The 19,670-nt window shown below is 41.9% G+C and overlaps 1 protein-coding gene across 1 annotated transcript; it reads right to left on the minus strand.

Moving 5' to 3' along the window:
* Positions 1–490: 490 nt before the first annotated feature.
* On the minus strand, positions 491–9,646 carry LOC139272767 (probable G-protein coupled receptor 139). The gene is made up of 2 exons (XM_070888882.1): positions 9,466–9,646; positions 491–1,392 (listed from the first exon to the last, which is right to left on the minus strand). Exons 1-2 carry the CDS (start codon positions 9,644–9,646, stop codon positions 491–493), a joined length of 1,083 nt encoding a protein of 360 aa, XP_070744983.1.
* Positions 9,647–19,670: the final 10,024 nt, after the last annotated feature.

Raw genomic sequence — 19,670 nt, forward strand, 5'->3', positions numbered from 1 at the left:
CCAGAGCCGTAATCTTAGTGCAAGACCCCGGAGCCGCCATCTTAGTGCAGGTCTCTAGTGACACCATCTTAGTATAGAAGACCCGTGGCCATCATGTGTGGTGAGCCAGTGCCGCCTTCTTAATATGCAAAGCCTGAGCCGCCATCTTTGTGCGGGGCGTCAGGAGCCTCATCCTTGTGCGGGGTCCAGAGTCGCCAGCTTTGTGCATGGACCAAGCGCTGCGATCTTATTTCAGGGACCAAGACCTGCCAACTTATAGCAGGGACGAACAGCCACGATAATAGTGTAGGACCGCAGAGCCGCCGTCTTAGTGCAGGGCCTCAGATTCGCCATTTTAGTGCTAGATCCAAGAGCCGCAATTGTAATGCAGGATCCAAAAGACACAATCATAGTGCAGGACACCAGAGCCGCCATCTTAGTGCAGGGGAGATAGTCTCGCTTACAATACCAAACCGTTGGGAGTCGGAGGCTGCAAATTCTGCGCTTCTGCTCATCGTTTAATTTTTTTGACAATCAGAGTAAAGGGATATTTCCCCACATTCTTCAACTGCTCTCTGAACTTTGTCTGTGTCACGGCATAAGTACCGGTGTTTGTGCAGCAACTCAGCTGCTGCAGCCCGAATCCCATTTCCTGTACATAACCAGGTAGAAATACAGACCGATACCCCATCCACCACATTCGGATCGATATACAATACACCATAAACACTGCCCATAACAGGATGAAATTTCCCGAGATAACAAACAGTACAATGATGGATTTCCTGCGGCTTTCCATCTCTGGGTCTCTGGAACTCTCCCCACTGCTGGGACCCCGGAGTCTCCTGCGGGCTCTGCTGGCCACTAAAATGTGTCTAACAGTGACAGCATTGAGCAGCACAATCACAACAAATGGGAGACATGGAGTGAGGATATAATGAAGAAACTCGATTGCTGTCCAGACTGGTGAGTCCTTAACTGCCCATGTTAAATCACAAAACCAGGGGTCGTTCATGAGCGAATACCGATTTGTCATCATAAAATACCAGAAAATGTTTTTTAATCCACTCAGCACACTCACTGTTCCCAGAACCTGAGCCGCCGTTTTCTCTGTGCAATATTTAGTTTTCAGTTTGTGGCAACAAATGGCCACAAATCGATCAAAGGTGAAACTTACAGTGAACCAGACAGAACAGTCTGTGGCTGCAAACAGCAGGACGGCATGGATATTACACACAGGGAGGTCATACAGGAAGCGAAACTGATCCCAATAAACAATCGGCATGTGCCTCAATACCAGGTCGAGGATAACAAGCAGTAGATCCGCCGCTGCCATGGCCACCAGGTAGCGAGTGACACATTTGGAGAGACCGCATTTTCCCCGAGACAGGATCACAATCGTCACTACGTTCGCTGTGAGGAAGGGAAATAAACAGATACATTATACATCAGGCTGGGAGCAAGAGTAGCAGTTGGATGGAATATGTGGTGAAATCTGCAAGTCATTAAATGATATAATCTAATTCGATTACCCGTGGAGCAGAATGCAGGGTTTAGTGCCCGAATAATTGGGAATACATTGTGAAATCAATAAATGAAATGGTGATAAATACAACAGAAAGTAACAGATGGTTGATCAATGAGAGATTAAATGATAGATCTCGCTTTAACCCAGCAGACCAAAGAACCACCCGAAGTACCAGTGACAAAAAGGACTAGAATCTCTCAGGAAGCCGTCGTGTCCCGGGATCAGTCAGCATTCAGAGCTGTGCAATTCGCTTCTGTGCCATTATGTTAGGAAGGATGTCAACCCGCTTGGATTCGTGCTCCTGTTTAGAATATCCATTCTATTTAGAACTGAAAATGAATGCAACAGCAAAATAAATAAACTGCAACTTTGCCATGCGATTACAGACAATTGTATTTAAAGTGTACGGATGTAATATGCAACTGCTAAGGTAAAGGTAATAAATACAAGTTAACTGTAATTATAAGTATAATTCGTCTATAAGATGTGTGTTAAAGGTTGAGTTTTCTGCCGTTTTTATTGAAATACACAAATTGCAACTCATTGAAAGGAAGTTATTACAAATAAAATTGCAAGGAATAGACACTGAATTAAAATAAGTAGTCATGATTGACCAGGTGACGTCCCACCAAATGCATTTATTAGCATCGAAACCAGGCGAATTATCTCACAGGCAAAGAGCCGCCGAATGTGTTTGTAAATTATATGAAAACAAATGGAAGGGAAATATCCTCGGACTTTTTCACCAGTTGGTTTCCATTCGTGTAGAAAATATTACACGAGAAAATATGAAAGGATTTTCTTATTCTCACTCATTCACTTACCATCAGCTGGGATTTTTTATCCTGAAATACAGCAGGAGGCGATAGAGAATCACTCTGAACTATGCCAGTGGGGCATGGGATCCAATTGTAAATTCAAAACAAAGATGGGAAATAAATGTATTAAAATCTGACAGAATGAACATTTGGTGAGAATAAAATGATCCTTGTAATCCTGCTTCAACAATCAGAAGCAATGTGACTAATGCAGAACTGAAGATGGTGATAAAGGAGACACTGAGTGGAACTGAATGATGAGCGGGTATTTCAGAAATTTGAAGATGTGTTATAAACTGCTAGGATTTGATCCTGTGACTCTGTGCAAGTAACCATGCTGAGCGTTAGGCGAAAACAACAGCAACATAGTGCGGGTGCTGGAAATTTGAAATGAAAACAGAAAATATTGGAAATAATCAGTATGTCAGGCAGAAACGTGGGAGAGAGAAACAGAGTTAACATTTCAGGTCGATGCCCTTTCGCCATCAGGTGAAAAATATCCTAAAGCAATGCAAAATTCTCTTGATCTGGTACAAATAATCCGTGGAGATAGCAGACTGAAATTCGATTGCGCATTAAGAAATGTATGTTTGTTGCAAATTATGCATTAATTCTTTAAGCGCTAGCCATTGCTTGTCCACAGTCAGAACTTTTAATGTAGTTTCAAATCTATCTTAGCCAAGTCTCCCCTCATACGTACAAAGATTCCTTTGTTTAGATTTAAGATCCTAGTTTCGGACTTAACTAAATCACTTTCAAACTTAATATAAAATTCTATTATATTATGATCACACTTCTCAAAAGACCACTTTTATTACATGGTTATTAATTAAACTTTTCTCGTTGCACAATACTAAGAATAGACCGAGTAATTACAGGTCAGTCAGCTTAACCTCAGTGGTGGAAAATTTATTGAAAAACATCCTAAAGAAGGGGATAAACCTTTATTTATAAAGACAAGGATTAATCGAGGAGAGTCAGCACGGATTTGTTAAAGGAAGGTGGTGCCTGATTAAACTGATTGAATTTTTCAATGAGTTAACCAGGAGGGTCGATGAGGGCAAAGCGTATAATATAGTGTATATGGATTCTAGCAAAGCTTTTGATAAGGTCCCATATGGAAGACTTGTCACAAAAATAAAAGCCATGGAATCCAGGGCAAAGTGACAAGCTGGATCCAAAATTGGCTCAGAGGCAGGAAGCAAAGAGTAATGGTTGATGGGTGTTTTTGTGACTGGAAGGATGTTTCCAGTGGATTTCCGCATGGCTCAGAACTATGTCCCTTGCTTTTTGTGATCTACATCAAATATCTAGACTTGAATATAGGGGGTCTGATTAAGAAGTTTACAGATGACACTAAAATCGGCTGTGTGGTTGATAATGAAGAAGAAAGCTGCGGAATGCAGGAAGATATCAAACATCTGGTCAGGTGGGCAGAACACTGGCAAATGGAATTTAATCAAGAGAAATGTAAGGTAATGCATTTTGGGAGGCCTAACAAGGAAAGGGAATACACATTAAATGGCAGGATAATGAGAAATGTAGAGGAACAAAGGGACCTTGGAGTGCACTTCCACAGATCCCTGAAAGTAGCAGGCCAAGGTGGCTATAAGGCATATGGAATGCTTGCCTTTATTAGCCGAGGCATAGAATAAAAGAGCTGGAGGATTATGCTTGAACTGTACAAAACATTGGTGAGGCCACAACTGGAGTACTGCGTGCAGTTCTGGTCACCACATTACAGGAATGACGTGATTGTACTGGCGAGGGCTCAGAGGGGATTTACGATGATGTTGTCGGGAGTGGAGAATCTAAGCTATGAGGAGAGATTGGATAGGATGGATTTGTTTTCATTGGAACAGAGGAGGCTGAGTGGAGTCCGCATTGAGGTCTATACAATTATGAGGGGCCCGCCAACACTCTAATGAAGAAATTCCACTCAAATCCCCTCTAAACCTTCTACCAATGACTTTAAATTTATGACCCCTGGTTGTTGACACCCTCTGCTAAGGGAGGGCGGAGGTACCTGGAACTCACTGCCTGAAAGGGTGCTCGAGGCAGAAACACTCACCATATTTAAAAAGTATTTTGATGTGCTTTTGGATGTGCGCCCAACGTGCCGTAACCTACAGGGTTGGACCTAGAACTGGAAAGTGCGATGAAGCTCGATAGCCTCTTTTTGGCCAGCATGGACATGATGGTCCGAAATGGCCTCCTTCCATGCTCTATGATTATATATGAAATAGCCTGTTCTCTAGATCGTTCTACAAAATACTGGTCCAGAACCTCATGATCTATAAAATTATGAGGGGGAGGACTCAGAAAAGAGTAAATTTAAAACCAGCAAGAGAAATGTCAAGGCTCTGGAGCACAGCAGAGCTTGGGGTAAATTTAAGCACAATAGTTCAGGAAGGCACAAAGACAGTAATAAAGGTAATAGGGCACATCTGTCTAAGATGACAGCAGGGAAATATAGAAAAAAGACAAAACCTAAAGGCACTATATCTGAATGTGCGAAGCATTTGCAACAAAATAGATGAATTAATAGCAGATATTTAAATGACTGAAAATGTGGTTTGCCTAGTCTATATGTAGATTAAAGTCCCCCATGATTACTGTATTACCATTGTTATATGCATCTCTAATTCTCTGATTTATACTCTGCCTTCCATTAACACTACATTTTGGTTGCCGATAAAAAAAACTTCCACCAATGTTTTCTGCCCCAGCTGTTTCTTACCTCCACCAAAACTTATTCTACTTTTTGATTATCCGAGCTAAGAAAGAATCTTTGTCTCTATTGTCTTTATCCCATCCTTTATTATCAGGACCACCTCTCTTCCTTTTCCATTTTGCCTATCTCTTCTAAAAGTTATGTATACTGCTATTTTTGGTTCCCAACCTTGGCCATTTTTCAACCACGTCTCTATAATGGCAATTAGATCAAACCTATTAATTTATATATCCGCTATTAATTCATCTATTTTGTTGTGAATGCTTCGCGCATTCAGATATAGTGCCTTTAGGTTTTGTCTTTTTTCTATGTTTCCCTGCAGTTATCTGAGTCAGATAGAATATGTCCTAATACCTTTGGTACTCTTTTTGTCCCTTGCTGAACTACTCTGCTTAATTTTACCCTAAACTCTACTCTGCTCCAGAGCCTTGCTGCTTTTAAATTTACTCTTTTCTGAGTCCTCCCCCTTATTTAGTTTAAAGCCCTGCCATCTGCCTTAGTTATCGATTGCCAGGGCACTGGCTCCAGCCCGGTTCAAGTGAAGCCCGTCTCCTTCTCCGGTACTGGTGCCAGGGCCACATGTAGCAAAACCCCTGTCTCCCACACTTCTCTTTGAGCCACGCATTTAATTTTCTAATCCGCTTATCGCTATACCAATTGGCGTGTGGCTCAGGTAACAATCCTAGATTATTACCTTTGAGGTTCTACTCTTTAATTTGGATCCCAGCTCCTCAAACTCTTTCAGCAGAACCTCATTCTAAGTTCTACCTGTCGTTGTTTCCTACATGAACCACGATAACTGGATACTCCCCTACCCATTCCATGTTCTTCTCCAGCCGCGAGGCGTCGTCTTTAACCCTGGGAAAGAACATGACCTTCAAAACTACCAGTCACGGCTGCAGTGATTATACTGTCCCCTATTGCAATTACATTCCCTTTCACTTCACCCATTTGAATGGCATCCTGCATCATGGTGCCATGGTCAACCTGCTCACCCATCGTGCAGGCTTTTCCCTTATCCACACAGGCAGCAAAAACCGCGTACCTGTTGAATAAGGGCAAAGGCTAAGGCTCCTCCAACTCTGCACATGTGGTCCTCTTACCTGCCTGATTTGTAGCCACAACCTCCTGCCCGTGACCAGTAACCATACCTGCACCACTACCTAACCTAAGGGATGAGCCGGCCTCCTGGAACAAAGTATCCAGGTAAATCAACTGCTTCCTGATGCTCCTCAATGTCTCCACCCAGACTACAGCTCAGCAACTCTGGGCTAAAGTTCCTCAAGTTGCAGGCACAGAATGCAAACGTGGCTTTCCGGGATCACAATACTTGCGAGAAACCCAGATGCTGCACCACCTACATTGACATCCCGACATGGCCTTGTTCTATTTAATTAACTGTAATTAAATTGGTATTTGACTAACTTCATTCACAGTTTTGTTCACTGACTTCTTAATTTCTCTGTATAAGGTAATAGGTAATGAAATTAAATATCTGCATGTAACACAAAGCACTACAAATACTGTGGGCAAGAAGTTATACCTCGTCCTCGTCTCCAACTCCCCACTCTTTTCAAATTCCCAAGTAAACCACTTTTTAATTCCACTCTATGCAGACCAGCCTTGTAATATCAGCCTTACTAGTATCGCCCATATCCTGAGGACAAACACATATAAATAATAAAATGGGAATAAAAGTAATGATTTTGCAATTCATTGGTTGAAACCAGGCAAGGCCTGTAATCAGAGTGGGGCGGCATGCTCTGCTAAAGAAATTGTTAACACAACTTGACTCACCAATTCTATGATTGATAATGCTCATACTTTCCCGATTTTTCTTTCCCTTCAGGATGCGTTTGATAAATAGCACACAATGCCAAAATTGAAGTGCATGCGATTAAATGGGCAGTGGGGACATGGCTCAGAAATTGTCTAAGAGGCTGAAAGCAGAGAGCAGTGGTGAACGGTTCTTTTTCAGACAAGAGGGACGTATGCAGTGGTGTTCCGCAGGAGTCACTGTTCGGACCACTGCTCTTTTGGTATATATTAAAACCATGGAATTGGATGTAAAGGCATAATTTCAAAGTTCTTGAAGGCACAAAACTCGGAAATGTTACTAAATAATGAAAAGTATAGAGTTTAAGTCATAAAAGTGTGATGTAATACATTTTGGTAGAATTATGGGCAGAGGCAATATGAATTAAGGGGCATCAATTCAAAGTGCGTGCACGATCAGAGAGACTTGGGGTGTACTTACCCAAATCTTTCAACTTGGCAGAACAAGTTGCGACGGTTATTAATAAAGCATACAGTCCTTGGCTTTCCAAACAGAGAAATCGACCCTGATTTCGCAGCGCCTCCGGGCTCCTGCGGGGACAATGCAATTCCAGGTTTAGGTCTGTGATCAGTCAATAATCCTCTGACAGATCGCACACATCTGGAAGTAAAGCATTTCCGCGAGTGGTAATTTGGGCTATTTGTCCAACTGCTGCACAGCAAATGCCCGTGAAACACTTACGACTGATAAAAGCAGGCTTTTTTCAGCATAAGACAATTTAAAGACAGAAAAAGACATATTTAAATAATCCAAACATTTAAAATCCGGTTGAATAAGGTAAGTTTATTTATATGCTCTTTAACATATGTACATTTATTTCAATTGAAAGAAAACGTAATTAAATAATTAAATACATTCAATTTTGATGAATTTTAAATACGTGATTTCTAACAAATGAATATTAAGTGTGTTTTGGGGACATTCCCTTTCATACTTATGGTGACATTCGGAACTTAGCACAAATATGGCAGGGACTACCCCTACTTTGATTGGTTATACCAGGACATATATGAAGCACATACCTTCCTGGAATATGTCGGCCTCGACCTAGGCCTTCACGTAGAAACCTAGCACCGAAGGTTTCCGAACCGCCCAGACCACCAGGAAAGTTACTGGAATTTTGTTTCGGTCGGAGGTCACCGCAATTTTGGGGCCATAGAGTAACAAAACCCAGGAAGAAATGCTAACGTTTTCTAACTCATTGGTTAAGGTCCAGTGGGGATATTGTGTCCAATTCTGAGCACCAAACTATTGCAAGGTAGTCAACGATTAGAGAAAATGCAGAGGAGGTTTATTAGAATGGTACCAGGGATCTGAAACGACAGTTGCTTGGAGAGACTGGAGATGCTGTGTTTGTACTCCTTAGAACAGCAAATGTTAAGGGGAGATTTGCCAGAATGGTACCAGGGATGATCGACTTCAGTGACATGGAGAGGCTGTAGAATCTGAAATTTTTATCCTTCGAGCAGAGAAAGTTAATGAGACATTGACCAGAATGGTACCAGGGATGAGGGACTTCAGTTAAGTGGAGAGACTGGAGAAGCTGGGTTTGCGCAATTCGGAGAAGTGACAGTTAAGGGGAGATTTAATATAGATGTGTAACCTCAGATAGTTACAAGATGAAGGGACTGAGTTTGCTGACGATACTAGGCAAATGGGAAGGTAAGCAGTGAAGAGGACACAACGAGCCTGCGAAGGGTTATTGACTGATCAGTGAGTTTACAGCTGGAGTATAATGTTCGGAAATATAATTCACTGTGGTAGGAAGAATAAACAAAAAGAGTATTTTTCAATGATAAGTAACAATTAAATGCTGGTGTTGAGAAAGATCTAGCGATACTTGTACAGGAAACACAGAGGGGATGAAATTGGTGAATTTAGGGTGGTAATTTTTATTATTGGAGACATTTTCAAAGTGTGTCATATAGGGAGCTTTCACCACAGGAGTGAGGGTGGGGATCAGTAAATGAGGCACTAATGGCCTCAGCTTGGCATTGCCAGGGTGCAGCCATGTGACTCCAGCTCCAGGCCTGTGCACGTCCTGATGTGCACGCACTGTAACGCGCAGTCAAGAGAGGCTTCCCGACCACGATCTCGCATGGCCGCAGCAGCATCAGGTAGGTGGGCATCTTTTTTTAAAGTCCATTCGAACGCCTGCGGGAAGGAGAAACCGGGATTTCAGGGCCGCGCTCTTTTTCTTACCCTTTGCTGTTCTTTGTATCTTTCACATTCGCCATTTTTGTATACCTTTTCCTTTAGTTTTATGCTGCCCTCTATCTCTTTAGTCATACATGGCTGTTTTATTTTCGACATGTAAAGCCCTTGACCCTTACGGGTATTAACTGGTTCTATATCACTTTAAATACAGTTTGAAAACCTCCCAGATCTAATAGCTGGATATAGAGAATGACCACGGAAACCAATAGCAAAAAGAAAAGAGTAGATTACAAGAAGAGTAACACAGCTATACCTGGAACACCTAAGCAGAAAGTAAGGTAGAGTAAATGATAAGAACAGTAATACAGTAAAACATGATTTACAGAATTAATAGCTGGATACAGAGACTTACCAGGAATACCAAGAGCAGCAAGGAGAGGATAGTAAATGTATTGAATAATCAAAAGTGCAAAACGTATTCGCTCTTCTAATGATAATATATTGAAATATAGAGAAAATAAGTCAATATCCGACATGAAACTTCTATCCATGGTTGTAGCATTCCAAACCATTTTTCTCCAATTCCAATCCATTGTTGGAGCCTTCCAGTCCACTCTTCTCAATTTCCGACTGACTCTCTGTTAGCAGCGCGCTGATCCCTGTTAACGCCAGAGGTGATGCTCTCACTGACACTATGGGATAACACTTGAAAGGAATCCCTTATTAATAGAAGAAGGAAACCCTGCACTGATACAATTAGGGTCCATGGAGACTGACATTAATTACAGTCACTGAACAAACAGGTTCAGTTAACCCATGGAGACTGACATTAAATACAGTCCCTGCACAAACAGCTTCAGTTAACCTCTTTCAATCTATTGTACCACAGTAAAGTAGAACATTTACCGAGTCCGTATGGGATGAATGAGGGTTGTTGAGTGAAGAAATGGTAGAAATAGCTTAGGCTCAGGCCAGAATCTTTCAATCTTCCATGGATATGCGAGTGAAGCAAGAGGTCTGGAGAGTTGCAAATATTACAGCCTGTTTTAAAATGGAGAGAATTATCAACCCTGTAATTATGGGCCAGTCAGCCTAAAGTCGGTGGTGGGGAAAAATCAACAGGCCATAGTCTCGAGACAAAATTACGTGTCACTTGGAAAAACATGAATAAATCAATTACAACCAGAACAGATATTTTAAAGTCAAAGTGTGTCTGACAAACTTGAATGAGTTATTTGATGATATAATGGAGAGGGTTGATGAGCCTAGTGCGGTTGATGTTGTGTATCGAGACTTTCAAAAGGCTTCTGATAAAGTACCGCTTAACACAGTTGATAGGAGAACAGAAAAATCTTGGGAGTAGTGGGGCAGTGACTGTATGAATACAAAATTGGCTAAGGGACTGACATCAGCTAGCAGTGGTGAACAGCTGTTTTTCACGTGGAAGGGAAACATATCGTGGTGTCACCCACCCAAGGATCCAATATTAGGTCCAGTGGTCTTTTTAATCGCGATTAATGGACTCGACATAAGTCTAAAGACATAATTTCAAAGTTTGCAGATGAAACAAAACTCAGAAATATAGTGAGCAGTGAGGAGAGTAGCAGAATTCAGGAGCAAATACACAGTCTGGTGAAGTGTGTAGAAAGGTGGCAAATACAATTTAACAAGTGCAAAGTGATACATTTTGGGAGAATAAATGAGGAGAGGCAATATAAACGGAATGTCACAATTGTAAATGGGGTGCAGGTACAGAGGGACCTGGGTGTTTAAGTTTTCTAATCTTTGAAGGCCAAGTGATAAGATTGTAAAAACGAAATGCAGGATCTTTGAATGTAAAAATCACTGGGTACGGTAGTATAGTGTTTATGTTACTAGACCAGTAACCTCAAAGCCCAAGACTAATTTTCCAGAGACATGAGTTCAATCCCACCATGGAAGCTGTGGAATTTAAATTCAATTAAATAAACCTGGAATAAAAATATAGTATCATTAAGGGTAAGCATCTAACTATCAGATTGTAGTAAAATCCCATCTTTCCTGCACTAATCCCGTATACCTAAATTCCCTTAATATACAAAAATCTATCGATCTCTCACTTGAATATAGTCAACGACTGAGTCGCCAAAGATTCAACACCGAATATATTTCTCCTCATCTAAGTCCTAAATAACGGAGTGCCACTTATGAGATTGTAACCCTTGGTTCTAGATTCGCTAGTCGTTGGAAACATCTACACTGTCAAGCCCTGTAAGAATGTTACATATATTAACGAGATCATCTTTAATGTTAGAGAATATAGACGTAATCCACATAATCTCTCCTTATAGGACATTCCCTCATCCCAGGGATCAGTCTGGTGAACCTTAGTTCCACTCCCTCTATGGCAAGTCTATCCTTCCTTAGGTAAAGAGACCAAAACTGTACACAATACTCCAGGAGGGTCTCACCAGGGTCCTATATAATTGCATTTAGATGTATTTACTCTTATACTAAAATCTTATGTAATAAACATAGAAACATAGAAAATAGGTGCAGCAACAGCTCATTCGGCCCTTCGAGCCTGCACCACCATTCAATAAGATCATGGCTGATCATTCACCTCATTACCCCTTTCTTGCTTTCTCTCCATACACCTTCATCCCTTCAGCCATAAGGGCCATATCTAACTCCCTCTTGAATATATCCAATGAATTGGCATCAACAACTCTCTGTGGTAGGGAATTCCAGAGGTTAACAACTCTCTGACTGGAGAAGTTTCTCCTCATCTCAGTCGTAAAGGGCTTACCGCTTATCCTTAGACTATATCCCCTGGTTCTGGATTTCCCCAACATCAGGAACATTCTTCCTGCATCTAACCTATCCAGTCGCATCAGAATTTTATATGTTTCTATGAGATCCCCTCTCATTCTTCTAAACTCCAGTGAATACAGGACCAGTCGATCCAGTCTCTCCTCAAATGTCAGTCCTGCTATATCTGGAATCAATCTGGTGAATCTTCGCTGCACTCCCGCAATGGCAAGAACGTCCTTCCTCAGATTTGGAGACCAAAACTGAACACAATATTCCAGGTGAGGCCTCACTCAAGCCCTGTACAACTGCAGTAAGACCTCCCCAATCCTATACTCAAATCCCCTCGCTATGAAGGCCAACATATCATTTGCCTTCTTCACCACATGCTGTACCTGCATGCCAACTTTCAATGACTGATGCACCATGATGCGCAGGCCCCGTTGCACCTCCCCTTTTCCTATTCTTCCGCCATTCAGATAATATTCTGCATTCGTGTTTTTGTGATCAAAGTGGATAACCTCACATTTATCCACATTATACTGCATCTGCCATTTATTTGCCCTCACACCTAACCTGTCCAATTCACCCTGCAGCCTTTCAGCGCCCTCCTCACAGCTCACACCGCCACCCAGTTTAGTGTCATCTGCAAACTTGGAGTTATTACGCTCCATTCGTTCATCCAAATCATTCATGTATATTGTAATAGCTGGTGCCCCAGCACTGAGCCCTGCGGCACCCCACTAGTCACTGCCTGCCATTCTGAAAAGGACCCGTTTATCCCAACTCTCTGCTTCCTGTCTGTCAACCAGTTCTCTATCTATGTCAGTACATTACCGCCAATATCATGCGCTTTAATTTTGCACACCAATCTCTTGTGTGGGACCTTGTGAAAAATCTTTTGAAAGTCCAAATACACCACATCCACCGGTTCTCCCTTGTCCACTCTACCAGTTACATCCTCAAAAAATTCTCGAAGATTTGTCAAGCAAGATTTCCCTTTCATAAATCTGTGCTGACTTGGACCGATCCCGTCACTGCTTTCCAAATGTGCTGCTATTTTATCTTTAATAATTGATTCCAACATTTTCCTCATTACTGATGTCAGGCTAACTGGTCTATAATTACCTGTTGTCTCTCTCCCTCTTAAAAAGTGGTGTTACATTCGCTACCCTCCAGTCCATAACATCCGATCCAGATTTGATAGACTTCTGGAAAATGATCACCAATGCATCCACTATTTCTACGCTACTTCCTTAATTACTCTGGGATGAAGACTATCAGACCCCGCAGATTGATCGGCATTCAATCCCATCAATTTCCCTAACACAATTTCCCGCCTAATAAAGATTTCCTTCAGTTCCTCCTTCTCACGAGAGCCTCGGACCTTAGTATTTCCAGAAGGTTATTTGTGTTTTCCTTCGTGAACATAGAACCAAAGTATTTTTTTAACTGGTCCACCATTTCTTTGTTCCCCATTATAAATTGACCTGAATCTGAATTCAAGGGACCAACGATTTTTTTCACTAATCTTTTTCACTTCACATATCTATAGAAGCTTTTGCAGTCAGTTATTATGTTCCAAGCAAGCTCTATTTTCCCCCTCCTAATTAAACCCTTTGTCCTCTTCTGCTTTGTTATAAAATTCTCCCAGTCCTCAGGTTTGCTGCTTTTTCTGGCCAATGTATATGCCTCTTCCTTGGATTTAACAGTATCCTTAATTTCCGTTGTTAGCCACGGTTGGGCCACCTTCCCGGTTTTATTTTTACTCCAGACAGGAATGTACAATTGTTGAAGTTCATCCATGCAATCTTTAAATGTTTGCCATTACCTATCCACCGTTAACTCTTTAAGTATCACTCGCCAGTCTATTCTAGCCAATTCACGTCTCATACCATCGAAGTTACCTTTCCTTAAGTTCAGGACCCATAAAGGCCAACATACCATTTGCTTTCTTAATTGCTTGCTATACCTGCAGGTCAATTTAGTGTTACTGGTTTAGTTTAAAGATGCTGAGTAGCTTTATTGTTGCTGGTTTAGATTATAGATACTTGTTTACTTTTTGGCACTGGTTTCATTTATAGATATTGGATTATATTATCTTTGCTGGTTTATATTATAGATACTGGTTGACATTATTGCTGCTGGTTTAGTTCACAGAATCATAGAAACACAGAAATGTACAGCAAGGAAGGAGTCTATTTCAGCCCATCATGTCCGTGCCAGCCAGCAAGAGGCTATCCAGACAAATCCCACTTTCAAGCTCTCGGTGTGTAGCCCTGCAGGTTACAGCCTTTCGAAAGCATATCAAAGTATATTTAAATGTGGTGCGGGTTTCCGACTCTGCCACTCTTTCAGCCAGTGAGTTCCAGACACTCACAACCATCTGGCTGAAGGAATTTCCCCTCAAATCCTCTCTAACCCTTCGACCAATTACTTTAACTTCATGCCCTCTTATTGTTGACCCCTCTGCTAATGGAAATAGTCCCTTTCTATACACTATATCTAGGCCCCTCATAATTTAAAAAACCTCAATGAGGTCTCCCAGTAGCCTCTTCTGTTCAAAGGATAACAAACCCAGCCTATCCGATTTGTCCTCCTAGCTAAGATTCTCCACTCCCGGCAACATCCTCGTAAATCTCCCCTGTACCCTCTCTAGTGCAAGCACATCCTTCCTGTAATGTGGTGACCAGAATTGCACACAGCACTCCAGCTGTGGCCTAACCAGTGTGTCATACCATTCAAGCATAATCACCCCACCCCAGCGTCCTGAATCATGCTCTTGTATTATAAGCCTCGGCTAATAAATGCAAGCATTCCGTATGCCATATTAGCCACCTTATATGTCTGGCCTGCTACTTTCTGGAATCTGTGGACATACAATCCAAGGTCCCTTTGTTCCTCTGCACTTCTTACTGCTACCATTTAATTTTTATTCTCTTTCCTTGCTAGCCCTCCCCAAGTGCAATACATCACATTTCTCTGGATTAAATTCCATTTGCCACTGTTCTGCCCACCTGATCAATTGATTCAGATCTTCCTGTAGTCTGCAGCTCTCTTCTTCATTATCAACGACACAGCCAATTGTAGTATCATCTGCAAACTTCTTAATCATGCGTCCTATATTCAAGACTAGATCATTGATGTTTATCACAAAAAGCAGGGGACCTAGTACTGAGCCCTGGGAACCCCACTGAAAACATCCTTCTATTCACAAAAACACCCAACAACCATTATCCTTTGCTTCCTGCCTTTGAACCAATTTTGTATCCAACTTGTCACTTTGCCCTAGATCCCATGGGTTTCTACTTTCGTGACCAGTCTGCCCCATACTAGGAACCAGTCTGGTTAACCTTTGTTGCATTCCCTCTATGGCAAGTATATCCTTCCTTCAGTAAGGTGTACACAACACTCCAGGTGTTGTCTCACCAATGCCCTATATAATTGCAATAAGATATCTTTACTCTATACTCAAATCCTTTTGTAACAACGGCCAACATACCATTTTATTTCTTAGCTTGCTGTACCTTTATGTTACCTTTCAGTGATTCGTGTACAAGGACACCCAGGTCTCTCTGAACAACATTTCCCAATCTCTCACCATTTAAAGAAATCTTCAGCTTTTGGATTTTTCTTGCTAAAGTGGATAAGTTCACATTTCTCCACAGTATCTGCCATTTGCTCTGATCTTGCCCACTCACATAGCCTATCTATATCTCCATGAATCCTCTTTGCATCCTCCTCACAACTTACATTCCCACCTAGCTTTGTATCATCAGTGAACTTAGATATATAACATTTGTCCCCCAACCAAAATCATTGATATAGATTGTAAATATCTGAAACCTAAGCACTGATCATTGTAATAACCTACTTGTTATAGCCTGACAACCCGAAAATGATGTTTATTCCTACTCTGTGTATTCTGTCCATTAACCATTCCTCGGTTAATGCTAATATATTACCCCCAATCCCATGAGCTCTAAATTTGTTTAATAACCTCTTGTCTGGCGTCTTAGCGAAAGCCTTCTGAAAATCAAATGAACCACCCTTATCTATTCTGCTATTTAAAACCTCAGAAAGTCTAACATATTCGGCAAACAAGATTACCCATTACTAAATCCGTGTTGAATCTGCCCAATACTATGACTATTTTTTAAGTGCCCAGCTACCACGTCCTTAATAATAGATTCTACCATTTTCCCTATTACTGGTGTCATTCTAACTGGTCTGTAGCTCCCCGTTTTCTCTCTCGCTCCTTTCCTAAATAGCGGTGTTACATTTGGCAACTTCCAATCCGCAGGAACTGTTATAGAATCTATGGAATTTGAAAAATGTTAGCCAATGCATCCACATTCTTTATAACCAGCACTTCCAAAACCTAGGATATAGGCCAACAGGTCCAGGGGATGTATTGACTTTCAGTCCCGTTAATTTCACCAGTATTATTTTTTTACAAATACTAATTTCTTTCAGTTTCTCATTCTCGCTAGACCATTGGTTCTTTGCTATTTCTGTGAGGTTTCTTGCACCTTCTTCATGAAGGCAGACACAAAATATTTGTTGATTTTGTAGTATTCTCTATTATAATTGCTCCTGTCTCAGCTTCCAAGGGACCCACATTTACTTCCTCTAATTTTTTCCTTTTGCATACTTATAAAGCTTTTAGTCTCTTTTCATTGTTTTTGATAGTTAGTTCTCATATTATATTTTCCCTTTCTTCATAAATGTATTTGTCCTCCTTTGCTGTATTCTAAAATCCCCCCCCAATACTAATGCTTACTCCACCTTTTGGCAACATTAGAAGTTTATTCCTTTGTTCTAATTATACCTTTGTTTGTCTTTTTAGCCAAGGTTGGGCCACTTTTCCTGTCTGCTTTTTGTGCCTTAAAGGAATGTGTATTTGTTGTTAATTATGTATTAATTCTTTAAATGGTAGCATCGCTTGTCGACAATCATAACTCTTAATGTAGTTTCTCAACATACTGTAGCCAACTCATCGCTCATAACTACGTTGTTGCGTTTTTACATTTAAGATCCACGTTTCAGATTTAACAAAATCACGTTCAAAGTCCCTTTGTCCCTCCCTCCACGCCTCTCTAACTCTCACTTTCTGTTGCTGCATTTCTCTTCCCTCTGTATCTCTTTGTTTCTCTGGCTCTCACTCTCGCTTTCATGGCTTGCCCCACCCCACCCCCACCCCACCGCCCAGTTTGCATATTTCTTTTTTTCTATCTCTCCGTCTGCCCATTCCCTTCGTGTCTCTTTCTCTATCTGTTTATCTCTATCAGTCTAACTCTCTTTGCCCCCTCTATTTATCTCAATATCTCTCTCAATATCTCTCTCAATGCCTCTCTCAATGTTATTCTGTTTCCTATTCTGTCTTTCTCTCTGGCTCTCTCCTTCTCTATCTCGCTCAATGACTCTCATAATTGTTCAGGGTGACGAGGAGTTTATTGGCCCATTTCGTAGTGGCAGCGAAACAGTTAAAATGTGCACCGAGCAACCTGTTAATTCAAAGAATAGTCATTTAATTCATGGCCCCATTTATACCCAGTTCACCATCGGCCATCCCTTAAAATCGAGCTTGACTTGTTTCCACTCTAAAAGTGAGTTCTCACGTGATTGTACAGTTCAATACGGGAATTACAGTCTCTGTCACAGGTGGGACAGACAGTCGTTGAAGGAAAGGGTGCGTCGGGAGTCTGATTTGCCGCGTGGTCCTTCCGCTGCCTGCGCTTGTTATCTGCATGCTCTCGACAATGAGACTCGAAGTGCTTAGCACAGTCCCAGATGTTCTTGCTCCACTTAGGGCGGTCTTTGGCCAGTGATTCCCAGGTGTCGGGGGGATGCTGCAATTTATCACTGAGGCTTTGAGGGTGTCCGTGAAATGTTTCCTCTGCGCACCAGGGGATCGCCTGCCGTGTAGGAGTTCCGAATAGAGTGCTTTGGGGGTCTTGAGTCGGCATGCGGACAATTAATGACTAATGGAAACATATTTTCTAATTTCCAGCCCTGCAGTATAGAACACGCAGATCAAAGTTAAACAAGAGAATGTAATTATTGATGGAAAAGTGAATAATTTCTGCTCTAAAATTATACTCGGTGATGTGGGCAGTCGTTCTATTTCAGACTGGACAGGACTGTTATAAAACATAATAAATTACTGTATGTTTAAAACAACTGAAAAACGGTTTCAATATTCTGAAACTCAATCTAACAGGAGAATGTTTCTGGACAAGAAAAGGCCATTGGCCCTAAAGTCCTGTCCCGGTTAGAGAGATGAACCACCAACCGCTCCTTTCAGTTTATCCACAGAAACATGTTCAATTATCTGTGGACCCAATTTACACTGACCCTTTAGTGTCCTTCCCTGGTATCTAATACCCCGCTCTATTATGCTCCGGATGAACAATATCACCCTGACTTCATTCTCAGTCCTCACTTCGCAATCTCAGCTGATTTGTTATTAAATCATGTTGTTATTTGCGGGTTTGTTTCCCGCATTCATTTTATGAACTCCCTTCAAAATATAGATCAATAATTCAACATCATTTGTCTCATCGCGCAACAATACAAATCCAACTCTCACAGCCTTTCCTCTGTCGATATTCCTGGCACACACAATATTTTTGATTCTTCTTTGTAACTTCAATGTTGTAAAAACAGTTTTCCTATAGCCAGACAGTTAGAAATGCACACACTACTCCAGATTACACAGTCTGATACAATAACAGTGATACCCTGATCATTCACAGTCTGGCCCTCTCCCAGTGTACACTATTCCCCAGATAGCCTGTTCACGTTCGGATACAGTAACAGTGTACCCTGACCATCCAGTCTGTCTCTCTCCCAGTACAAAAAATAACCCATATAACCTGCCCACAGTCTGATACGGTAACAGTGGTACCCTGACCATTCACAGTCTGTCCCTCTCCCAGTGCCAACAGAAACCCAGATAACCTGCCCACAGTCTGATACAGTAACCGTGGTACCCTGACCATTCACAGTCTGTCCCTCTCCCAGTGCACCCATTTGTCCAGATAACCTGCCCACAATCTGATACAGTAATTTTGGGACTCCTGACCATTCACACGCTGTCCCTCTCCCAGTGACCACACTAAACCAGATAACCTACCCACAATCTGATACAATAACAGTGGTACCCTGACAATTCACAATCTGTCCCGCTCACAGTGCACACAATAGCCAGATAACCTGCCCACAGTCTGATACAATAACACGGGGGACTCCGGGCTATTCACACTCTCTCCCTCTCCCAGTGCACACAGACAATACCCCAGATAATCCGCCCCTGGTCTGATTCAGTAACAGTAGTACCCTGATCATTCACAGTCTGTCCCTCTCCCAGTGCCCACACTAAACCAGATAACCTGCCCACAGTCTGATACAATAATACTGGTACCCTGACCATTCACATACTGTTCCTCTCCCAGTGCACACACTACCCCAGATAACCTGCCCACGGTCTGATACAGTAATGGTGCTACCGTGACCATTCACAGTCTGTCCCTCTCCCAGTGCACACATTACCCCAGATAACCTGCCCACGGTCTGATACAGTAACAGTGGTACCCTTACCATTCACTACCACTGGAGTCCACTACCACTGAACCGTCTCAAACATCACAGGAGGATGAAGAAGAAGAGAGCCACTGCAGACTCCTGCTGCTGTGCATCAGCAGGAGCAGGAGTAGGAGGAGATGGAAGAAGAAGATTTTTTTTAGTGGCGGAGGAACAACCTGCAGCCATCTCGGTAGAGATGGAAGAAGCACTGGGACCAAGCAGTGTGCAGGTAGTGATGAC

The sequence above is a fragment of the Pristiophorus japonicus genome, chromosome 9 (genome assembly GCF_044704955.1).
Source record: "Pristiophorus japonicus isolate sPriJap1 chromosome 9, sPriJap1.hap1, whole genome shotgun sequence".
Lineage (NCBI taxonomy): Eukaryota > Metazoa > Chordata > Chondrichthyes > Pristiophoridae > Pristiophorus > Pristiophorus japonicus.

Coding starts and splice junctions, on each gene's coding strand:
- LOC139272767 (XM_070888882.1), bottom strand. CDS start 9,646: ATGGATTGGAATTGGAGAAAAATGGTTTGGAATGCTACAACCATGGAT. Junction 1,393..9,465: donor TGCTGCTCTTGGTATTCCTG/GTAAGTCTCTGT, acceptor CCTTCCTCACAG/CGAACGTAGTGACGATTGTG.